The following is a 23,181-nucleotide window of genomic DNA, read 5'->3' as shown; positions in this document are numbered from 1 at the left end:
GTCTCGCTGGATCGGGGCGGACCCTGACCTGGTGACCGGCGTCCTAGGACAAGAGGACCAATTTGGACACGGAGACATGGCCGAGAAGCCTCATGAAGATGGGCAGGGGGCGGAGGGCTACAGCAACGCGTCCACCAGGACGACAGGAGCTGCTGGAAGCGGGGGAGAGGCGTGGGGCCATCTGCCGCCCTGCCCGCAGTCCGGCCTCAGCCTGCAGCCTCCAGCCCTCTGCGAGAACCAGTTCCCTGTTGTAAGCAGCTCAGCAGTGGTGATCTGCATGGCTGCCCTGGGAGAAGGCCACACGTCCCTAAGTACGTGGGCCTCTGTACCCAGTGCGAGCATTCCCTGCTCCTACCTACTGCTCACTGGCATACAGCCCGCACGTCCCTACACAGGTGCCAGCCGGGCCAGGTGCAAGGAAGGGGCTGGATCCCGACCGGGCCCTGCAGGCCAGGCTGGGATCCTGCTGCCCCAGCTCCGGCTGAATCTGGGCCCCTGGCCTGCAGGACCTGTCCCCACTCCACCCCTCGGGGGCCCATCCAGACCTGCAAATGACTGGTCCATCGCGGACTGCTGGCCGGGGGACCTGAGGGTCCCTGGGTGACTCCCTCGGTCCGCTCACGTGTGTGTGGCGGCTCCGTGGCTCGCTGCACTGACGGCTACAGGGACGGCGGGAGCGAGAGACTGTGCCCGGGCAGCACCACGTCGGTGATGAAGTCTCAGTTCCAAGCTTCCCAGAGGGGACGAGAAGAGCTCTGTCCCTCACGCTCACGGGAGTAAAGCAGGTGTGAGACTCAAGGTGACACAGGCTGTGCCGTGGGTGGATGTTCTGGGGAGGCCCTGGGCTGGTCCACACTGTGGCAGCCATCCAGGCCCTGCAGGACCAGAGGCCGGAGCTGACACTGGGCGTCCTGACCCCAGAGCTAGGCTGTGGCTGTGTTTGGAAACAGGGGCTTTGCGGCTGTAACGAGTTAGGACAAGGCCACACCAGAGCCGGCCGACCCTGATCCAAGGTGTCTGATGTCCTTAAACAATGAGAACGCGTGCCCACTGGGGGCAGGAGGAGGTAGGGATGGCGGCCAGGAAGGACGGTGAGCCAACAGCAGGCGCTGGCAGAGGCTCAGGTCAGACGCCTGTGCTAAAAGCCCCCAGACGGAGCCCACCCACTGAGGCCGTGACCTCAGATCCGTGAGAACACGCTTCTGCTGCCCGGAGGTTGGTGGCTGCGACCTCCGAGGTCCAGGCCCCGGCCAGGGAGCAGCGGGAGAAGCAGCGAGAGTGGGGGCTGCACACGAGGGGCGTTTCCTGCCAAGGGTGGGAGCAAGCCGGGGCCGCGGGGGCCGGCAGCTGGCGTGGATGAGTGGACCTGGCAGGTGTGCGGCTCCGTGGTCAGAGGCATGCCCGGCAGGGGTCTCACATTGCACTGTTCAGCGGGGGGACAAGGGGACACACAAGCTGAACGGTCTTCCTGAGCTGTCCCCAACCACGCAGCACCCCCTCGTGTCCCCCACTCGAGGGCAGAGCAGTGAGATGGGGGGTGGGACTGGGACTGCGAGGCGGCGGCCCCGGTGGGGGAGGGGACCCCGCCCTCAGCCCCACGGCAGCCCTGTTCCACCTGCATGCGTGGGTGTCCAGGGGACAGGAGAAATCCGAGTCTTCCAGGTGCGCTCTCTGAAGTGTTGCTGCCGGCTCGAGCTCTCTCGGGCCACCTGGAAGTGATCTTGTTTGTTGCCTGCTCCCAGGGCCGTGAGTAAGGCCTCTGAGGGAGGCGCGGCTGCTGCTCCGCTCTCCCTCGTCCCTCACAGTGGCTCTAGGCACACAGGGGCCCTGATGCTCACCATCGTTTCCACGAACAGGAGGACTCAGGGGCTTCTCCTCAGGTGGAAGTGCCTGGGGCTGCTGTGGAGATCAGCCATGGACCCCAGCCCAGTCTGTGCACAGGGACCCGTGAGGCCCCAGGGAGAGACAGGGCACCGTCCTCGCTCACATCTGGAGGGTGGCTGGGGTGCACCTGCCCACCACCAGTCAGGATTTTAGGGGAGGACTGTACGCGTGATGCATTTGCAAATGCCTTCCTGTCCTGCAGCACACACCCGGTGCACAGTGCACTTTGCCACGATGAGCCAACCTCGCCTCCGCGCACCGCCACGCACCCACCCCCACGCAGAGCGGCACTGCACCGTGTCGGGGTCTGACTGGGTTGGGTTGGGGTCGTCTGACTTTGTCCTGGCCATGGCAGAGCCTTGGCCATGGACGCCAGCCCCGAGGAGGGGTCTCCGTGTAGAAAGACAAAGCACAGCCAGTGAGGCCCTGAATGCAAACTTTGTATTTACAGCCCACGAGTTTATAAATATCTGTTACATTCTTACAATCTACAGTAGCTCCGCAGCTGGCCGGGGAGCCACTCCGAATGCAATGGAGTATCGTAGGGGTCAGAATGGAACCACGAGAGGACCACTGGATGCCAACGGCTATCCCTCGAAAGGAGTGACAGGTTGGTCACCTAGCCGGCCAAAGTGGGTGAACGTGGGGACGGCTGCAGGTCACTGGCATGCCGCATCTCGGAGCAGCAGATGGCACCGAGGGTGGAGGGCAGAGCGTGCGGTCGGAAGGGGAACCGGGGAATTTGTGCACCCTCAGAATTCAGCTGGAGAGAGGTGGAGAGGAGGAAACAGAGAAGGGGAGGAGGAGGGAGAGGATACGGCAGACAGGTTCAGACAGACACACAGAGACAGGGAAATTAGAAAGGAGATCTAAGGAGCAGAAGAGAAAGAAAATGACACAGAGGAAAAGCAGAAACGGAGACAGGCTCAGCGCACTGCCCGGCCCCGGCCCCGGCCCCCACCTTTCCCAGGGGCCCCTGGAGCTGACCGTCAGCCGGCCCTGCACCCTGCCTTGCAAGACTCCTGAGAACCCTCCTGCCTTTCCTCCCCTCTGTCTCTGCCGGCTCTGTGCCTGGGGAAGTGCACACCCGTCCGTGAGTCCCCATGTGAAGCGAGGCTCAACTCCCCGGGGGCGGACTGTGGGTCCAGGGCTGTGTGCGCTGCGTCCCCACCACAGTCACCGGTACAGCGCCTTCCTCCGTGTCTCCAAGGTGGAGATGCCCGTCTTGGTCCACGTGATGGGGGCAGGCTCTCTGCTGCCGGCCTCTCACACCCCCAGAGCCCCAGCTCCGCACCCCTGCCGTGCCCTGCCCCAGCCCCGCCGCACGCCTGCCCTCCTCGTCCCAGACAAGCCAGGGGAGCTCGGTGCTGACTTTGCGGTGAATTCTGCTGACTCAAAGTCAAGTCCGCCAGCACTGGTGTCTGCCTACGGTCCCCTGGGAGTTGACACAAACCCTGGAGGGAGGAAGGGGCTCAGGGGAGGCTGGATGCCGCCCACCCTCGCCCCTGCCTGCTGGCTCTGGGGAGGTGGCAGTGGAGGGGAGGCTGGTGCGCTTCACGAAGGGGGTGTGTGCTGCACGGAGCCTGGTTCTTGGAACCGGATGGAACTCTGCCCTCCCTCGGCGAGTTCTGGGTGTGTGGTTACAAAGATTCTAGTGACCCTCCCAGTCCCTGCTCTGCCCCTCGGTGACCCCCATGGTGGGGAGTCAGAAGCTGACAACCCGCCTCTCCAGCTGACCCTAGAGCCCCAGCCCTGCCTCTGACCACGCTCTCGCTGGGTAAGAGGACACCCCCATACCCGGGACACTCTCCCTCCCCGAGCCCCACCTTCTTCCCTAGTCTGCAGTCCCCTGTGAGCCCCCTGCGATTTGCAACACCCACAGGGTTGATTCAAGAGAGGGACGTGCGTTCCTCCACACAGCTCCCAGGGAACCCGGGGGCTCAGAGCTCGCCCTGCTGCCAGTCTGAGCGATCTTGCCACACAGGTTGAGCCTTGAACCTCTGGGCAAGATGCCGGACGTCCTGTCTGCAGCCCTTGGGTTTGTTTCTGGGGCTCAGCCGACAGTGCCACCCGCGTCGCGTCCTGTCACTCCACGTCTCTCCCGCGAGCACCCCGGCTACACGTCTCGGGAGTCAAGGCCCCAAGGTGAATGAGAAGGAGCGTCTGCACGTGTGCAGCTCACACGGCCTCCCGTGGCCTCGCCGGGCTGTCCCCGGGGCCCAGGGCCTGGCACACCCACTTCAGGTCGTCCTCGCTCCCCGTGCCCGGGGCGCTCGGCGGGGTGAAGGTGGTGAACGTGGTGAACGTCACTCTTTTCCTCCTGGAGGCCGGGGATGCGGGGGGCTCCCCTGGCCCTGTCCCGTCGCCGCCGGCGGCCCCCGGGGGCTGCAGCAGCTGCCCGTTGGGGCCTCCCTTCTGGGGGTCCGTGCTGAGCAGGTACTTGCTCTCCTCCAGGTCCAGGCCCTGGTCCAGGCAAGTCACCTGCTCCTTCTGGGGGCTGGCGAAGTGCACGTGGCTCTCAAGCAGCTCCGTGCGGTGGCTCAGGCCCAGCCAGGCGTGTGAGTGGCTCAGGCCCTCCTGCTCCTCCACGGGCACCTGCTTGTGCCTGTACCTGAGGGCGAAGGTGGCGCAGTTGACGAGGAAGACGACGATGGCCAGGCAGAAGACGCCCAGCAGCGCGTACATGCCGATCTCCAGGTCGCTCAGCCCCTTGGATGCCTGCAGGGGGTCGCTGTCGTCCACCTCCGAGCCGCCCCCGGGGGGCTCCCCTTGGTCTGGGGAGCTGGCCAGGTCCGTGGGGAAGGCCTGCCAGTGGCCGCTGTTGCCGTCCGTGGGGCTCCCCTGACCCCTCCCCCTCCAGAAGGTGGCCCGCTCGGTGGTGGCGCCCCTGCCTTCCGTGAGCCCCCAGGAAGAGCTGCCGTGGTACTGCCCCTCCGGCCGCCCCCACTCCTGCTGGGGTCTCCTGGGTCTTCGGTCACTGATGCCGGTTTCCAGGTGAGCCCCTGGCCCCGGCTGTCTGCTGTTGCTTGTGTTGGGGGTGGCGTCGTTTTGGCCAAACTTGACCCTGACGTTGGCGGTCCCCACGGCCAGGATGCTCTTGCGCTTGGACTTCTGGCACGACTCGCTGATGGCCATCTCCACCTTCACCAGGGCACCCTGGCCCTCTGTCTCGGCCGCGATGACTGGCCACTGGGCCTTGGGGTCTTGGCGGATGGAGACCACCTTCTCGTCCAAGGACGTGGCCAGCAGGGAGAAGTCTTTTCCGTCGTAAATGTCCAAGGGGGTGACGGAGCCGTCGCTGAACTGAACCCAGCAACTGATGGCTGCTTCCTGTTGGGTGAGATGGATGGGTCAGTCAAAGTGGGTGGGACCCAAGTCAGCACTAGGTCTCAACAGAGCAGGCAGATGGCGGCAGGAAGCACGGCTCAGGAGCCAAGGGGGGCGTCCACACAGCGTGCAGACAGGAGCCGAGGAGGACCAGGGGTGGAGGGAATTCTCAGCGACATACGCGGCTGCAGTGCAGCGCCAGCGCCCCCTAGCGGGAGCTGCCGTCTTCCCTGGCGGTGTGAGAGCAGCCCCAGGTGGGCAGGGCCCACTCTGCACAGCCAGCAGCTGCGCATCTGAGGCCATCGCTGGCCAGTGGGGCAGAGCAGCATCCTGGTCAGGGCTCCGTGGGTCTGCCTGCACCTGCACTCCCCGCCCCACCCGCGGGAGGACTTGGGAGCTGGAAAGATGGCCGGGCCCAAGGGTGGTGCAGCCCCCAACCTCCTGGCTTCTGACTTTGCTGCTGCAACCAGCTTGCTCTGTGAGCCCCTGGAGCTGGACCCAGCCTAACACAAGTGAAGATGTCACCGTGCCGGGCAGTCAACTGCGGGCCTGCTGCTTCCGCCCTCTGCCTGCCCTCCTGGAGAACCCAGAACAAGGAGTCAGGCCCTGCCTGCCTACGGCTGCTCGGAACCAGGCAGACAGCTGCTATGGGAGCCGTTCATCTCCACAGCGCCGAGCCTGCCTCTGCTCGCTCGCTCTCCCTCCCTCCCTTCCTCTCTCTCCCCCTCTCTCTCTCTCTCCCTCTCTCTCTCTCTCTCTCCCTCTCATTTGAAAGAAGAAACGCACCAGGGAAGTCCTACGTGGGAACAGCCGTGCGACCACATATGGGGAAGAGCCCGGGCATGGCCGATGAACACTTGGCCATTGGGTGGTGGCTGGGGCCGGCTGCTGACTGGGACACCCTGTGGGGACACAGTGCAGAAGCCACAGGACAGGACACGTGCGCAGGGAACTCCAACATAGCCTGATGCTGTGACGCGGCACAGGGGACAGCATCACCCAGGCCCGCGAGGGAGCAGGGCTCAGGGTCGGGCGCTGAGCTAGCTCTGCATGCTGGGAAAGAGTTTGCTCTCTGGCCTTGGCCTGGCTGTGTCTCACGCGGTCACCTGACTTTGTCACCCCGCTGAGACAGGAGGAGGCCTCCGCTGACTGCCCCAAGCCATCTGTAGCACACATCCTGGCTGGCCCCGTTCCTGGAGAGACGGGGGCTTGTGCTCCTGAGCCCCTCGCTTTCGGGGGTCTCCGAACCCCAGGTAAGGGTGACGGGGCCTCAGTGGCGGGGACAGGCAGGGGCCGGGACGAGCACACACAGGTTTCTGCGACTAAGGGGTGATGGGGGCCAGCGCTGTGGGTGCCTGGCTCGTGCCTGGAGCCGATCACGGGGGTGGCAATGCCTTCCTCTGCTACCCTCCCCGTCCCCGACCTGCTGTCCAGGGCCCCCAGGACTTGGCCTCACTGTCTGCCCCCAGGCACTGCAGGGTCAGGGCCAGGGCCGTCTGCACGGAGCAGGGAGGGAGTGCGCACGGCCCAGGGCCAGCCTGCGGCACTGCCAGTGTGGCGTGAGGGATGGGTGCCGGGCGCCAGGCTGTGGTCTCCTGGCGGCCTGTCATTGTTCACCTATCGCAGGACTGCTTTTCTTTTGCATCTCGATTTGGGGGAGCCGGCAGGCGTGGGGCAGAGCTGCCACCTGTTTCTGAAGTCCCCGGGGAGACTGAGAAACACCCCTGTGTGAGCTCACCACCTGGGGGGCCACCGTGATTTGCCTGTCCTTCAGTGTCCACGTCCCAGGGGTCACGGGGAGGACCAGAACGCCGATCCCTCCCGTTTCCACGTCGCTGCCCCCTCACCTGCTTGGGCCTCTGCAGCAGCTCCTGGGCCACGGCTGTGGCAAAGATGGCTCTGTTGCTGCCTGGGCTGAGCTGCAGGGACAGCGACAGCCCCGTCACCAGCTGCACCCCGAGGTCCGTGATGGTCACCCTCTCGTCCAGCACGGTGACGGTCTTCTCAGCCAGGATGGCGTCCGACAGAGGCGACAGGATCTAGGGGCAGGACAAGGGGAGGGTTTGTGCGGGCCCCATGGTCCACGCGAGCACGGATGATGCTCTGTGCCTGGGTGGAGATCTGGTCTCACCCCGAGGCCTCCTGAGCTGCAGACTCTGCAGCGGGGTGGGGTGGGTGGGGCTCGTTGCCCCTCACTCAGCCCACAGGTAGACCCCGCCCTGCTGCTCCTCCTTGACAGGGGGCGTTGGGATTCTCATGCATTTCAGACCTAACGTTAGGCTTCTTCTACGGCACCAACTGGCAGCCTGCTCCTTCGCCCGAGTCCTCGCCGCTCCCTGCCGCCGGCCTCCCAGGAAGGAGCTCGGTCGGCTGCCCCATTCGGCCCCCACCACCTGCTCCCCTCCCGGCTGTGCCTCTCGGCTCCTGGGCTCCTGTGCAGGTCACTCCTGGTCCACAGCCCCGACACGCGGACTTTCCTCCTCCCAGATGAAGCCTCCTGCTTCCCACGCCTGCCGGCTTCCCAGAGTGGCTCTGCTCCACACCTGCCACCACCCCACGGGGCTCCAGCCACAAGGACCCCTCACGCCGGCTGCCCCAGAGACCTCAGACCTCGTAGGGCAGGGCACTGGCAACAAGACGCCCTCCTCGTTCTCAGACCCAGCTGAGTGGCCCCAGACCAGATCGGGGTTAGTGAAGGAGCTGGTTTCCACCGGGTGTGGCACACTGTCCCCCAGCGGCCGTGCCACCTGGCCAGCAGAGCTGTGCTTCCTCCTGCCCTCAGCAGATCCCTGGAGGCCCCAGTTCCTGACCTGCCTGAGGCAGAGGTGGCACCGACTTCCACCCCTGGAGGCCATCAGTGAGCTGGGGCGGTGATGAGCAGGTGGCCCAGGAGGCCAGCTTACTTCCGGTGACAGCGGCCGCTTAGGGGGGCAGAGGGTGTGGGAGTGAGCAGCCAGAGGAGCCGGCCCGGGGCTCCTGGCATCGAGCAGCACGCGGGGAGTGCAGCATCCTGGCTTGCCTTCGCGCCCCACCTCTGGTTGCTGGGCAACCTTCACCCGAGTCCTCACCCCGTCCCAAGCGACGACAGACAGCTGCCTTCCGGCCCCAGCCCTGGGACCTCCTACCTGGAGGGTGGTCATCCCCAGCTCCTGCCCGACCAGGATCTGGCCTCCCTGCAGTGTGGCGATCCTGGGCTCCTCCACCTGCATGAAGTCACGGACGAGCTCCGTGATGTCCACTTGCCAGTCCGAGCCCAGCAGGTGGGCCAGGTGCCCCCCGGGGCCAGCCGCCTCAGCCACAAACTGCGTCAGGACCCGCACCATGGCGTGCTGATACTGGAGGGTACAGCCGCGGCCCCTCCGCTCCTCGTCTTCCTCCTCCTCGCTGTCCCGGACCGGCCTGTGGAACAGTCAGCACAGTTAGCAGCCGTCCACTGCCTGGACCAGCTGCCTGGACCTTCAGACCGCGAAGCCGCCTCCGCGGGGCTGCCGGCGTGGCCCAGGCATGGGCAGCATAGACTGGCGTGCAGGGCGCTGGGCCACCGCAGGGCACCAGTGCCGGCCAGTGGGATGGGTCGGGGTGGGTGACAAGCAGAGGTGCACTTTTCCTAGCGGCCGCACCTCCTGGCCGCTCCTCTGTGCCATGTTCTTTCCTCGGGCACAGGCTGGCCCTGGTGACGTCACTGCGGCTTCCACCCCGATTCTGTTCTATTTCCTTGGTTCTGGGTAGCCTGCCTAGGGAAGCGCCACATGATGGAGCACTGCCTCGACCAACAGTCAGAGAGGATCCACAGCTCTCCGTCCAATAGCCAGTGAGGGGGCGGGGCCCTCAGGCAGTGAGGAGGCAGGGCTCTCAGGCAGTGAGGAGGCAGGGCCCTCTGCCTGACAGCCAGTGAGGAGGCGGGGCCCTCAGCCCACAGCCAGTGAGGAGGCAGGGCTCTCAGGCAGTGAGGAGGTGGGGCCCTCTGCCTGACAGCCAGTGAGGAGGCGGGGCCCTCCGCCTGACAGCCAGTGAGGAGGCAGGGCCCTCTGCCTGACAGCCAGTGAGGAGGCGGGGCCCTCAGCCCACAGCCAGTGAGGAGGCAGGGCTCTCAGGCAGTGAGGAGGCGGGGCCCTCTGCCCTCAGCCAGTAAGGAGGCGGGGCCCTCTGCCTGACAGCCAGTGAGGAGGCAGGGCCCTCAGCCTTCAGCCAGGGAGGAGGCGGGGCCCTCAGCCCTCAGCCAGTGAGGAGCTGCCACCTGCCAACAGCCCTGGGAGTGCAGTGACAGTGGCTCCTTCCTGACCTGGGCCCTCAGGTGAGGCCACTGCCTGCAGGAGCCCCGGCTCCGAGGCCCCGGCTCAGCCGTGCCTGGGTTCCTGAGCCCGGCCGCTCTCTGGTGAGCGGCGTGAAGCTCCAGGGCTGTTTAGAGCACTGGGGTTTGCCGCAAGCTGAGGGTGGCTCGCTCACGGGGGCTGTGGGCGACTGGCACAGCCCCGCACAGGCACCCCCAGGGGCCGTGAGCATCCAACCCCGAGTGAGGTGGGCAGGGCCAGGAGGGGTCTCAGTGGGCCCTCACCTGCCCTCTGCTCCTGACGCCCGCTCAGCTCACTCTCCACCCAGACGTCATCTGCTCGGCTCTGACAGGCTCTCGTGCTGCCTCTGAGCCAGAGAGCTGCCGTGCCCACCACCACCGGTGCCGTGGCCAGTCCATCCCTGCGGGCTCTCCCGGACCCTGCCCTCCCAGCTTGGCCGGAGAAACCCCAGTGGCGCAGCCTTCATCCTGGAAGCCCCTCCTCCTCCCAGGGCCTCCAAGACTAAAGGGGATGGGACGGGAAAGTGATCTGTCAGGTGAGATCCGGGAATACCTCCCTGTCCATTCGATCTGGGAGTACCTCCCTGTCCATGCGATCCAGGAGTATCTCCCTGTCCATTTGATCCAGGAGTATCTCCCTGTGCATGCGATGCGGGAATATCTCCCTGTCTATGTGATCCGGGAATATCTCCCTGCCCAGATGAGCCGGGCACGCGGCCCAAGGCCAGGCAGGGTCTGTCCCATGCTCGGGTGGACACTGCCCTCTTCCTGGTGTCCATCCTGTGCTCCAAGCAGGGCTGCCCTCTTTCCCTAGGGGCCCCAGCTGCAGCCGGGCGCCATGGCGGAGACCTGGGCAGTGCCCCGGTGTGTTCTGTCCACGTGGCCGCAGCGGGTAGACCAGGAGTGGGCACTGGTGACAAGGCAGGGCTCCCGGCCAGGTCTCTCCCTGCAGGGTTGGGAGTGGGATGGGGGCTGCACTTGCTGCTGGAGTTGCAGTGGGGGTAGGAGAGAAGTGGGGGCCTCACGAGGAAGCCGGGCAGAGAACATTGCTGAGAGATGGGGGAGACTCTGGTCCTCTGGGTGCCACGTGAGTCCTAGGGTCCGGGCCTGAGAGGAGCCAGCCTGGAGACGCCCTCACCTCAGCGCGCCGGCACGGACGAGCCACCCACCTTTTGCTGGAGAGGACGGGCACCCTCCAACCCTTGATCTGATTGAGCTCAGTGTCCGAGATCTCGATGTGCAGCGGGAGCCGGGGCGCCCACACCGTCATCCCCAGGGGGCTGCTCAGGTGCTGGTAGGTGAAGCTCACCTCCACGCCCACCTTGCCTTTCATCTCCTTCCCGTTGACGAACACGTAGTCACATCTGTCAGAGACCTGGGAGGGGGGCGAAGAGACGGGGAGGGGCTGCTCAGATCCCCTCTGACCCTGCAGCCTGAGGGGCGGGGCTCAGAGGAGGGAGGCGGGCCTGGTGCGAGTCAGCAACTGTGTCCCAACAGAGCACGTCTGGGACTCTGTCGGCGTGACCGTGACCGGCTAAGTTGCCGCAGCCGGCCAGCCGCGATGGCAAGTAACCGGAAAAGGAAAAGCTTTGACATTTCAGAGGCGCCTGCTGGGAGATACTGGCCACAACCAAGGCAGGTCACAAGTGCAGCAGCTCGCACGGTTACCGTGTGTGCATGTTCGTGCATTTGGGCATGTGCATATGTGTGTGTGTGCGTGTGTGTGGTGGGAACCCTGAGACGTAGGCACCCAGAGCTGGGATTCCCGCAGTCACCAGGCCGACCTTGAGCGTGCATGCATCCCTGCAGTGGGACTGTGTGCACTGGGACCAGCGTCTCCGTCCGTCTCCCCCGACCTGGCCCCCGGCCTCCTGCCCTCTGTTTCTGTGAGTGCGGCTCTCAGAGTTCACGTGTGAGTGAGATCACGTGGCGTCTGTCCGCGGGGGCCACTGCAGGCAACCTCAGGCCCACCAGGCTCATCCGTCCTGTGTCACACAGCGACGTCCTTCTCTGTGAAGGTGGAACACCAGGCCACCATGTGTGTGTGCGCATGTGTGTGTGTACGTGTGCATGTGTGTGTGCGCACACGTATGCACAGGGCGCTATCACCACATGGGTGTTCACAGATGTGGGTGGTTTTCAGGTCGTGACTGTTGGGGATCACGGCCTTAGGGACCGAGAGATGTGGTGATGACCCTTGGTCCCACGTGCACCGCACCTGTCCTCGCGGCAGGGAGGCAGAGGGGCCAGCGTGAGGTCCAGGCTCCCAGAGGCAGGGGCTGTGCTGCTGGCTCTGACGGTGCGAATGCCCAGAGCTCTGGAGGCGGTGCAGCCGTGCCGGCCTCCACGTCGGCCCAGGGAGCCTGACTCGGGACTTCCGACCTCCAGACCAGGAGAGGAGAACCGGGTTCCCCTTCGTTGCCGAGCCTGTGGTGGTAGCGGCAGGAAGCTAACTGGGGTGGGGGGGAGGCGCTGTGGAGCCAGGACAGTGGCCCCTCGCCTTGGGGCTTCAGGGAAGGGGCAAGGAAGCCACTTACGGAGCACCCAGTGTGTGCCCACTCGGCTCGAGACCACCCACACGCAGGCGCTGCGGCTGTCTCATGCCAGGGATGGGGATGGGAGGCCTGGTGATCTTCAATCGCTTTTCCCAAAGACGACGGCGGGGAGGGGGCAGAGACGGGCTCAGCGCTGGGCGGGCGGCTGCCTCCCCCACGGCAGGTGCATCGGCCTGCGGTCTTTTCAGTGGCTGCCGGGCTCCCTCTAGCACTTAAAGAGGCGTGAAGAAAAGCAGAGCCACGATGGCCAGGCTGCTCGGACATCAGAGCAGGCCTTTCCCATGAAGGTCCCTCTTATGTGCAACGAGGCAGCCAGGACACGAGATGCACAAGGGGCTATTGTGAGGCCTGGCCCTGGGGTCGGGGATCAATAACTTGGAAGAGAACGAAGTCCAATTATGAGCCGGAGGACTCTGTCACCATCACAACCCGCCAGTAATGGGAGCACTTGGTGTGCGATTGAATAGCCCGGGGCGGCAAGCTCAGCCCTCTTATCAGGATACGCGGCCTGGCCGTGGCTCTCCTCGCTGCACAGGCCGGAGAGTCTACACCTACCCTTGTCCTCTTCCGAGTCTTCCCTGCTAACCTCAGCTGCACCGGCACAGGCCAGTGCCCTGGACAGAAAGAAAGGAGGGAGGGGGCCGGCGTTGTGGTGAAGTAGGTTAAGCCACCGTCTGTGGCACCGGCATCCCATATGGACACCGGTTCTAGTCCTGGCTGCTCCACTTCTGGTCCAGCTCTCTGCTATGGCCTGGGAAAGCAGTAGAAGATGGTCCAAGTGCTTGGGCTCCTGCACCCATGTGAGAGACCCAGAAAATGTGGCTCCTGGCTTCAGATTGGCCCAGCTCTGGCTGTTTTGGCCATTTAGGGAGTGAACCAGCGGATGGAGGACCTTTCTCTCTGTCTCTCCCTCTCACTGTCTGTAACTCTACCTCTCAAATAAATAAAAATGTTAAAAAAAAGAAAGGAGGGGAGGGGGTAAGAAAGTGAGTGGACTGAGATGAACAATGAAAAGGAGAGAGAGACAGAGACAGAGAGAAGGAGCGAGAAAACAAACGAGACAGGGATGGGGGAAGGAGGCAGAGGAGGGAGGGAGGAAAGAAAGGCAGAAACGCTGAAGCAAGTGGCCGAGACTGGAGAAACCGGCTCAGGCTTTCAAAGTTTATTTAATGAAAAGGCAGAGTGACAGAGAGAGGCAGACACAGCAAGAGAGAGACCTCCCATGTGCTGGTTCACTCTCCGAAAGCCTGCAGCAGCCCGGGCTGGGCCAGGTCAAAGGCAGGAGCCAGAATCCCTTCCAGGTCTTCCACGTGGTGGCAGGGACCCGAGCCCTGAGCCACCCCTGCTGTCTCCCAGCGTGCGCACTAGCAGGAGGCTGGACCAAGAACGGAGAGCCAAGACTGGAAGCAGACACTCCGACACAGGACGCAGGCCTCTCGGGCGGCGGCTTAACCCCCGGTGCACGACTCCTGCCGCTCCTCCGTGAGTGACTGTTCTGGGTCTTTTTGCTAAAGTGGCGTTCCAAGGAGCCTGGAGGTCATTCTGGGCAACCCAGCCAGCGAACCCCCTTTCCAGGGAGGGGAGCAGGGGCCACGTGTGGAAACCACTTCGTGTCGTCTGTAGCTCAGGGTTCATGCTGTGAGATGGCGGCAGGCACTGGTGTGGCACAGAGATGCCCTGGGGTGGGGGGCGTCTGTGCAGCCCAGCTCACAGGCAGTGAGCCGAGTCCCTCCGTGCCCGGACCTGGGCCTGCAGTCCTGGGTTTAAGGGGTGGGGGGGTGGAGATGGGCCATGTGTGTATGTGTGTGTGCACGTGTGTGTGGAGTGTTGTCTAGGCCGAGTAACAAACGGTGTATTTGGCGGAAGTGTTGGTCCAGTGCTCCGCCTGGATGGCCGTGGCCGGGGCCTGCGGTCTGTGCATCCAGGCAGCTGGCAGGCCCTCTGCTGGTGGCCTCTGGCTCCTCCTCCGGCCCATGGTGCGTCCGTCCTTCCAGGGGCCTGTTGCTGGGCGGGGATGTGACCTCTTGGCCTGTGGGTTGTGAACAGGTGTGGTGGGGGTCATTTTCTCGCTGGAACAATTAGATTCCGACCGGGCGCCGTCCAGAGCTGGCTTTCTCCCCAGCGTGGCGCCTGCTGTGTCCGAGACAGTGGCTGCCGTCAGCCTGGCTCCCGGGGCCTGCAGTACACAGGGTGTCCTTGCAGAGATGGGCACAAACCGCGGCGTTCTTGTGTGGAGTCGCCGAGGCTTCCTGGCGTGGGTTCCCTCGCGTCAGCCAGCTTAACGTGACCGTCACGCTGCGCGAGCAGCATGCAACATATGCCGATCACCTCGTTGATAAAAAGGGAGCCCTGCGAATGAACGGCTTTGGAAGGCGGGGTCTGTGTGAGGGGATAGAGGAGGGCGGATCAGATATCCGGAGGCCGCTGCGAAGATTCGGATTCTTCCAAAGGCGCCAGGAGCCAAAACCATAATTGGGGTCTGCAGCCTGGGGCCGAGGTCCCTGTCACACCTGTGCACCTGTGTCCTTCCTGATGGCCCAGGTGAGGGGACGCCCCGCCTCCAGCTACTGACGCCCTGATGACGGACACTGCAGGCAGACGGGGGAGGACCACACGGGGCCGTGCACTTCATCTTGGCAGGGAAGGGACTTGGGGGGTGTCGAGAGGGATTTGAGCAGCACACAGAGACAGGTCTCTTTGGGGTCAGCCAGAGGTTGTGCACAGTCGGGGTGTGGGTGCGTGCGGGCGGCGCCAATGCCCAGGAACCACACTCTTTCTCTAGGATCTATTTATCTGTTTGAAAAGCAGAGACAGAGGGCTCCCACCTGCTGGTGCACTCCCCAGTGTTGGGACCCAGGCAGCAAGACGCCCACTCCGGCGCGGCAGGGGGCCCTGTCCACCGCCTCGCATAGGTACTCGAGGTTCTTGTAGCAGGGGCTGCCCAAGCCTACTCCTGTAGCCAGAGTCCCACACACGGCCCGAGTTTACTCCCTGTACCAGGGGTCGTCTTAAAGTTCATGGGAAACGTGTATCATTGAAAGGCCATGCATGTATCCCAAGGGTTTTGGCACCGAGATGAACCTGCCTTTGGGTCTCGTTCTCCGTGAACGTTTGAGGCCGCCTGTTCCCCCTGTTGTGCGGTCCCATCCTGCCCTTGCTCGTCGCTGCACCTGCTGACCTGCAGCCCCCGCTGGCCGCTCCCGCACTCCCCTGGGAACCCCCGGTGGCCCAGCTGTGTGGTACCACGGTTCCCTGTGGATGGAGCCAGCCGGGGAGGTGCCGGATCTTTTCTGGGTGGCCCGTGGGACCCAGCCCAGGGGCTGCAAGTCGTGGCCGCAGCTGTCTGGAGCGCACCCTGCTCCTCGTTGCTGCCGAGGGTGCTCCGGGGCAGACGGGGGGGCACTGCAGCCCCTGGGGAGAAATCCCCTCCTCTGCACTTCAGCAGGTGCAGCCCAAGCCAGGTCCGTGCCAGCCTCGATGGGACGTCCAATGCAGGCCATGGAAGGTGTCCCATTCTAGAAGGTCCGGGGTTGGGTGGGACCCTCTCCGCGTGGAGAGTCTGAGATCCCAGCCCATCCAGCACAAGGCTGCTGGCACGGCACCCCGTCCTGTAGACGCTGCCTCAGCGCTGGGACCCAGCCGTGCCCAGAGCCGGGTCCCTCACGATTCCACGAGCCCACCACGTCCTTTCTTGTTTAGCCTAGGGGAGGCATTCGGTCAGCGTCCCAGTGTCTGCGTGCGGCGCAGGTCACAGGCCAGCCTGGCCAAGTGCACGTCCAGCAGGCTCAGGAGACGAGGCCCAGGGATGCTCGTGGCTGGGACGCCTGCAGGGCGGGAGCTGAGCTCTGCTGTGTGTGCCTGTGCTGCCCCCGACCCGGAGCGGGGGCTTCATCGGAGCCCAGTTATGCACCCATGCGGACCCTGCCCAAGCCCCAGCGGGTCAGCAGTGACGGGGACAGACCGGGTCTCGGGGCAGAGGCTGCCCAGCGCGTGGACACCTGCTGCTGAGGACGCTGGAGGCCATCAGCTGGGGAAGGCACCTCTCTTTGGAGGACTTCCCTGGACTGACGGATCTGCCTCACCCTGAGATGCTGGGAGGTTCTGTTCCCCTCTCCCGGGGCTGGGCAGCCAGTCCCCAGACACTGACTGCACAGGGCACATTAAGGCAACACTCCATGTTGGAACACTCCATACTGGAACATTCCATGTTGGAACACTCCATACTGGAACATTCCATGTTGGAACACTCCATACTGGAACACTCCATACTGGAACATTCCATACTGGAACATTCCATGTTGGAACGCTCCATACTGGAACACTCCATGCTGGAACATTCCAAGTTGCAGAGCTGCCTGCAGGGGGTCAGGGGTTATGAGGTCTGCACGCCTCCTGCACCCCACCCCCCGTGGTGGGCTGAAACCTCTCCCCCACAGACATCGGTCCCTGGAAACCGGGGATGTGGCCGGGGATAGGAAAGGGCCTTGGCAGGTGACTAAGGTAAGGATTTAGAGACCGATCACCCTGGAGGCACCCGCCGCGTTCTCAGGAGACAGCAGCACAGGGAGATTGGCACAGATCCGGAGCGGGGGTCAGGGAGAAAGTGGTGGGCAGACTGAGGCGGGGGAGGGGCGTGCCCCGGTTCTGGGGCAGCTGGCTGCCGCGCGAGGCAGGGAGAGACACCCTGCAGCCTGCAGAGGTGGACTGGAGACTTCTGGCCTCTGGGGTCACGGCCTGAAGACCTCCGCTGAGCCCCCGTGGACGAGTGCCCATCCCAGGCTCTGCTCAGGGACCCCTACCCAAGTGCACGGAGACTCCAGGGCGGGGGTGGCCGAAGGGGGCCTGACCCAAGCTCACCTGGGCCTGAGGAGCCTCCTGCGGGGAGGACACAGCCGGCCTCCCCAGCCGGAAGGGCTGCCCGGAGCTGACCGCAGGCTGCAGGAACCAGCTGTGGGGCTCTGCTCCCACAGTCCCAGCTGGGGAGGCCGTGGCCGGTACTTCTCCCCAGGAGATGCCTAAGTGGGAGTGGTACCCAGGAGATGCCTAAGTGGGAGTGGTACGCGCACGCTGCCTCCATACCGCGTCCTCCCGCCGGCGGCCGCGGGCAAGACCAGTTCTCGCTCCTGACCCGGTTCCGAATCCGCTGGTGGCCGCCAAGCCGCTCCATTGCGGGGGTGCAGTCCGCATTTCTGCTTGCTCTGTGCATAACCCGGCTCTTATGTGAGTTAGTGCCCTTCCTCCTTTTCTGTGTAAGTGCTGTATGGATTTACATCTTGTTTAAGCATCACCAGCATTCCTGGTAAAGTTCATGTTCTGGTATTTTCCCCAAGAGCTCAAGCTGAGGATACTGAAATTCTGTTTCCTCTTTTTCTCCCTCAAACCTGGCAGAGGAGGCGCCCTGCGGGGACGCCTGTCTCCAGTGCGTGGACCAGGCTGAGCCGTTCCGGGGCTGCTCTTCGTCCTGGGCTGGAATGCCGACGGAGCGACAGAGGCCACGGTCAGAGCCGTGCCTGGCGCCTGTTGGTCCTGTGGGCGGCGTGAGGACCTCAGTCCACGGAGCGCAGGAATCCATCAGCTGGGTCCATCACCCCCACTTCCCAGATGAGAACACCGAGGCTCGGCCAGCCCATCAGAAGAGGAGCTCGGTCCTTCCCCTGGGCTGCTTTACTGGGAAGCGGCTTGGCCTGGAAAACTCTGTTCCGCCAAGAGAGGAGCGGGCTTTCCGGGAAGTCACTGCTGTGGCGGGGGCGGGACAGGCCCGGAGGCTGGGGCCGCTGCTCCTGGTCGGAGCCCGTGCGAGCTGAGCGCGTAACCTCTCACACTGTCCACCGCGGTCCTCAGGCCCTCGAGACTGCATTTGCCGACCGGGCCTCTAAAGGCTAAGGTCGAGTGAGGTCCCTGGGGCAGGCTGAACCTGTGACCGCTGTCCCTGTAAAGAGAAGAGGCCCACGCCGAGGCGCCAGGGCTGTGCACAGGAGAAACCAGGCACCCGGCACCCGGCCCTGGACTTTCAGCCTCCAGAACTGTGTGGCACGGATCCCGTTGCTGCAGCCAGCGCTGTGGCAGCCGGGGGAAGACTACGCAGTCAGCCCCACAGCGAGCAGGGGCACCTGCTCCGTCCCTGAGTGGAGGGGAGCCAGCTCTGAGATGGGGCTCTCGTGTCTGTGCTGGGAGAGTCGGCTTCCGGGACCCCCCCTTCTCTCCTCTCCCCCTGCACCCCATCTTCTCCGGTGCTCACGGGTACTGGTGGTTTGGTTCTGACAACAACCCAGCAAGGCAGGAATTATTATGACACCCATCGTACAGGTGAGAAAGGCGGGGCACCGTGAGATCCAGCCCGTGCAGCTAGGGTGCGTGGGCTCTGAGCCTGCGCTCTCGTTCCCTGCGTGACCGAGGGGCTCTGCGGGCGCTCACACAGCACAGAGGGTGCGTCTGGGAGAAGGAGATAGGGAAGGGTGGGGGGTGGGGGGGCTCTCGGATCGAGGAGAGGACCTGACCACACCTCTGCCAGTCCAGCGGGTGGACCACAGGGAAAGCTGGGTGCCCGGGGAGCAGAAATGGACAGGCGTGCGAGTCACCCACGGGGCGTGGCTCGGATCCAACTCAGGAACCCCGAGGAGCTGACAGCCAGGGGCTGTCCCCCCCAGAGCACAGGCTGGAAGGGGCCTGCGTGGCTCACTCGGTGTCTGTGTCACGGGCCTCTTGTGCACCGAGGCACCACCTGTGATACCATCACTATCACTCCCGGCGGTGCTGTGAGCATCACACAGAGGCGGGCCACCTTCCTCCCAGCCCATTCTCCCACCCTCGGTCCTCTCCTGGGTCGGGAGGAACAGTGCATTCTGGGACTGTCCTCAGATTCACGCAGGGTGTGGCCCACACTGCAGGTCTCTGGATCGTCACCTCCTCTCGCCAGCACCCTGATAGGAAGCGGCACCCTGATAGGGTATCAGCACCCTGATAGGAAGCAGCCGACTTGCAGCTGTCCGCTCGGCCGGGCACCGCTGCAGGCTCCGCCCGGGCCCTCTCCGGCTGGGTCCTTTGTGGGGGGGACTGACTTGGCCTCTACACAGAAGGCAGCAGGAGCACCCCGGCCGCCACCACCACTGTGTGGCAGCTGGACAAGAACTGTCCCCAGACACTGCCCAAGGACCCGTGGGCAGAAAACCACTCCTGGTTAAGAGCCACTTATAAAAACGTGTGCATTCAAGCTCCAGTCACCCGGCGACACTGATGCCTGCCTGCATTCACAGCCTTCCACACTGCCCCTTACATGGTGTAGAACCCACGGCCTGTGCCCGAGGGCGCCTGGCGGAGATGGAAGCCGCCTCCCCCTTCCACGGCTCCCTTTGCTCCCCCGAGGGTCCCGCGAGCGCCGTGTCCTCACAGCGCCTTCTTCTCAAAGGAGTCTCGAGACGCAGGGGAGGGAACGGACGTGGCCAACCACGCTTTGCAAACACAGCCGCAGGCACCTCTCCCCAGCCGTCTCCCGTCCCCTCTCCACAGCCAGTGGGGAATGCGTCTCGCGTCTGCACAGCTGCTCTCTCCTCTGAGACTACAGAAACATCTTCACCTGTGATCACACGCACACACTCACGCGCACATGCCACATGCAAACCCCCATGTGCACACATGCAGTCCATGCGCACAGCACACATTCATGTGCACACACAACACACACACACACACGTGCACATGCAAACATCCATGTGCACACACAGCACACGTGCACACACCCACACAGAGTATTAGAGGGAACCTGGAAGCCCCAGCAGATCTCTGAGTGCACTGATTTTACTCCGCCACCAGCTGCTGATGTAACTTTGCTATAACTCCCTAAATAACGTTCTTATTCAGAGACAGAACACTCCCATCCGCGGATTACTCTCCAAGTGCTTGGCACTCACAGGGCCGGGCCAGGCCAGGAGCCTGGAACTCAGAGGCTCCCAAGTGGCCGGCAGGGACCCAGCTACCTGAGTCATCGCTGCGGCCTCCCAGGGTGTGCAAGGAGCTGGCCCAGGAGCACAGCTGGGGCTCAGGTGGAACGCCGGGCCTGGCCCCTCCCTGAGTGAGCTCTGCAGTGCTGGGAGGCCGAAGGCTGAGGGGGTCCTTTTCTTTCCCTCTGGTCATAAGATGCCCTGGAGAAGGTGAGGTCAACGCGGCTCCCTGTCTGGCGCTGACGCCCACTGCGTACTCCTGCGGCACTGAGGGTGTGGTGGGGAGGCCGGGCCTGCCGCTCGCGGCACATACATCACAGCTTGGAGGAGCGCACTCCCGCAGTGCACCCACTTGGCAGAGTCGCCATCCAGTCGGCCTGGAAACCAACGCCGCGGAAGGCGTCCTTGTCTCAGCCCAGGCTCCCCGACCGTGCTGCTCTGTGACCTACAGTGTGGAAGACTGGGGAGGGACACCTCCAGGCTGCAGGATGGGGCGGCGCCGGCTCCCTCCATCTCCTCTGCGGACTCCTGGGAGCCCCACCCAGCCCTGCTTCCCCTGCGACCCCAGGCCTTCCCAGAGCAGCAGCTGAGCCGGTCACAGGCTCCCAGGCATCACAGAACCTGCCTCTTCTCGCCCCCAAGGCCGGAGCGCCAGCCAGCCAGTCCCCGCCTCGGTGTCTGGGTTCCAAGCCCAGGGTCGCTCCTTGCCCTGCACAGGGGCCAGCTGAGCAGCAGCCGATCCTGAGAGCGCCCCCAGGCCCCCAGGCCCCCAGGCCCCCAGGCCAGCTCCGGCCTGCCTCCCTGGTGTGCTGGCTCCAGTCTGTTCTTCGCTCCTCAGCACTCGCGTGCCGGCTGCTTCCTGCCCTCCACGGCACTGCCAGCTCTCCTGTCCTCTTTCAGCTCCGGAGTTACCGGCTCTGTGCCTGGGGAGGTGCTCCCCGCACAGAGCCCTGGTGCAGACTCCAACCGATGCCACGGAGGCAGAGGCAGCTGCGCTCTCCTGGTGCAGTCTGGGAGTCGGCTGAGCGTCAGGGAAGGCGGGAGTCCTCCCACCTCCAGGAGGGGCCGCCCCCACGTCCCAGGGGAGGTGCAGAGTGTCAGTCCTGGGTGCCACCGCCCCTGCTGGTGCCGGAGCCTGGAGACGGGGGGACGCTGAGCCACTGCTGCGCGGAGGGCGCCCACGGCAGCTGGGGGTGGGGGACAAGAACGAAGGTGCTGGCAAGGGGCTGCGCGTCCGGTGCCTTGTGCGACGTCGGCATCCTGACCTCCCGAGAGGGTAGGAAGAGCGCGCCTGTTTTCTTCATCCTCTGAGGCTAGAGCCGGGCCTGGCACACAGCAGGGACACACTACAGAGCTGCCGATGCGATCGGGTAGAAGGAGGAAGCTAAAGCAGGGAAGAGGTGGCACCCCCGCCCTTAGCCACTGCCGCCCTGTCCTGTCACGCATATACCTTAGACTTCTCCATTGACGGGGCGGGTGCTGTGAGAAGCCTGCGATGCTGGCATCCCACAAGGGTGCAGGTTCAAGTCCCGGCTGCTCCACTTCCGGTCCAGCTCTCCGCTGTGGCCTGGAAAGGCAGCAGAGGATGGCCCAGGTGCTTGGGCCCCTGCCACCCACGTGGGAGACCCAGAAGGAGCTCCTGGCTCCTGGCTCCAGCCTGGCCCAGCCCCGGGGAGTGAACCAGTGGAGGGAAGACCTCTCTCTGTCTCTCCTTCTCTCTCTGTATTCTAATAACTGGGTAAGTCTTACAGGTGAGTTCTCACTACAACACTCAATGGGATTCAGGGCTGCTCTGGCCACGCAAGTCTCCTGGGCAGCTGGGTGGTGGCCGTGGAGACTTCCCGGCACGGGGACAAACTCTCGGTGGAGCTGCAGACACACCAGCATCACGAAGTCCTTGGTTTCCCCACGTTCGCGTCCCTGTGAGACCCAGTGCTCTCTGTGTGGAGCCACAGGTGTGGCTGACCTCAGCCTCTGCCTGCGCTGGGTGGGGCATTTCACCGTCATCAAGGACATGGAGAATTCTTCGTGGTTCCGGGGGTCCTGGATGTCGCAGGACCCTAGCACCTCTGGCTTCCCTCGCTCAAGGCCTGGTGTAACCCCGGGTCCTTGCAAAGAAGGCATTCCACTTGCGTCCCACACGGGCGCACCTGGGTTGACTCCTGTTCCCGGCTCCAGCTTCCTGCTGGTGTGCACCCTGGGAGGCCGCAGGTGACGGCTCAAGTAGTCGCCCCTGCGGGAGACCGGGCTGGAGTTCCTGGCTCTTGGCTTCTGTCCTGGCTGGGGTGGGGGAGGCCGCTGTGAGCCCCTGGGGGAGTAAGCCAGTGGATGGGGTCTCTGTCTCTCTGGTTCTCACATAAACAACAACAACAAAAATCACTGCTGAGACTTTGCCAGCCCCCCCACGGGAAGCCGTGTCCCTGCTGGGGTCCTTGGCTCTGACAGAATGTTCTCCCCAGGGTCCTCACGCCACACACGCCAAGCACGGCCACCAGCCAAGCTCTGTCCAGCCGGGACGGCCAAGAACCCAGCGTGGCCCCGCTGCTGCCTCCTCGTGATGGAGGGCGAGAATCGCGGGTTCCGGCCGTGAGGGCTGGGGCAGCGGCGCCTTTCGCTCCCCCAGGCAAGGTGGGACCCTCCCCACCGAGTGCCTGGTGCCTGGGGGCAGGGACAGAAGCAAGAAGACGCTCTGGGGAGCACGGAGATGAGGTTTTCTCCCCCCTCGGAGGAGTCCAAGCCTTCTGGGAGTGGCTTCCCCCTCTGCCCCGCCCTGACCATCTGACCATCCATCTCTGTGAGTCTGACAGCCTGGGGCAGGCACAGGAGGGTCCCCCAACACTCAGGAGGTCAGCCGCGCCCTCCATGTGCGCATCACGTCCTCAGTCACAGGAAATGACCCTGTGCACCCCAGGGCAGTGGGTGCCACGTCTTGACACAGTTCACTGCTGCCACGGGTTTTCGTCAGGAAGGCCTGGGGGCTCCTCCCAGGCCGAGGCGCCTGTGGTGCAGTGCACAGCCTGTGGAACCATCCATGGTGGTCCTGGAAGGCGGGTCCTGACTCGGGAACCAGGCAAAACACAGACCCTGTTATCCTACCCTTACCTAGCCCTCATTCCTTCCCCAAGGCCCCGCCCCCAAACATCACTGGGCTGGTTTCCCACCCTCTTAACTCCTCCCCAAGGGCAGG

At 64.3% G+C, this 23,181-nt stretch overlaps 1 protein-coding gene across 1 annotated transcript in view; it reads right to left on the bottom strand.

The window, feature by feature from the left end:
- Nucleotides 1-1,180: 1,180 nt before the first annotated feature.
- The window catches only part of TMEM132D (transmembrane protein 132D), a 469,684-nt gene continuing 447,683 nt past the window's right edge, over nt 1,181-23,181 (bottom strand). The window contains exons 6-10 of the mRNA XM_062182824.1: nt 10,672-10,877; nt 8,337-8,610; nt 7,059-7,250; nt 4,094-5,214; nt 1,181-1,391 (exon numbers count right to left, since the gene is read on the bottom strand). Coding sequence (XP_062038808.1) covers nt 1,181-1,391; nt 4,094-5,214; nt 7,059-7,250; nt 8,337-8,610; nt 10,672-10,877 — 2,004 coding nt within the window. The remainder of the gene's footprint in view (nt 1,392-4,093; nt 5,215-7,058; nt 7,251-8,336; nt 8,611-10,671; nt 10,878-23,181) is intronic.

This window comes from Lepus europaeus, chromosome 23, assembly GCF_033115175.1.
Source record: "Lepus europaeus isolate LE1 chromosome 23, mLepTim1.pri, whole genome shotgun sequence".
Classification (NCBI taxonomy): domain Eukaryota; kingdom Metazoa; phylum Chordata; class Mammalia; order Lagomorpha; family Leporidae; genus Lepus; species Lepus europaeus.
Note: the sequence above shows the minus strand (reverse complement) of the source record. Positions and strands in the feature narration are given on the sequence as shown.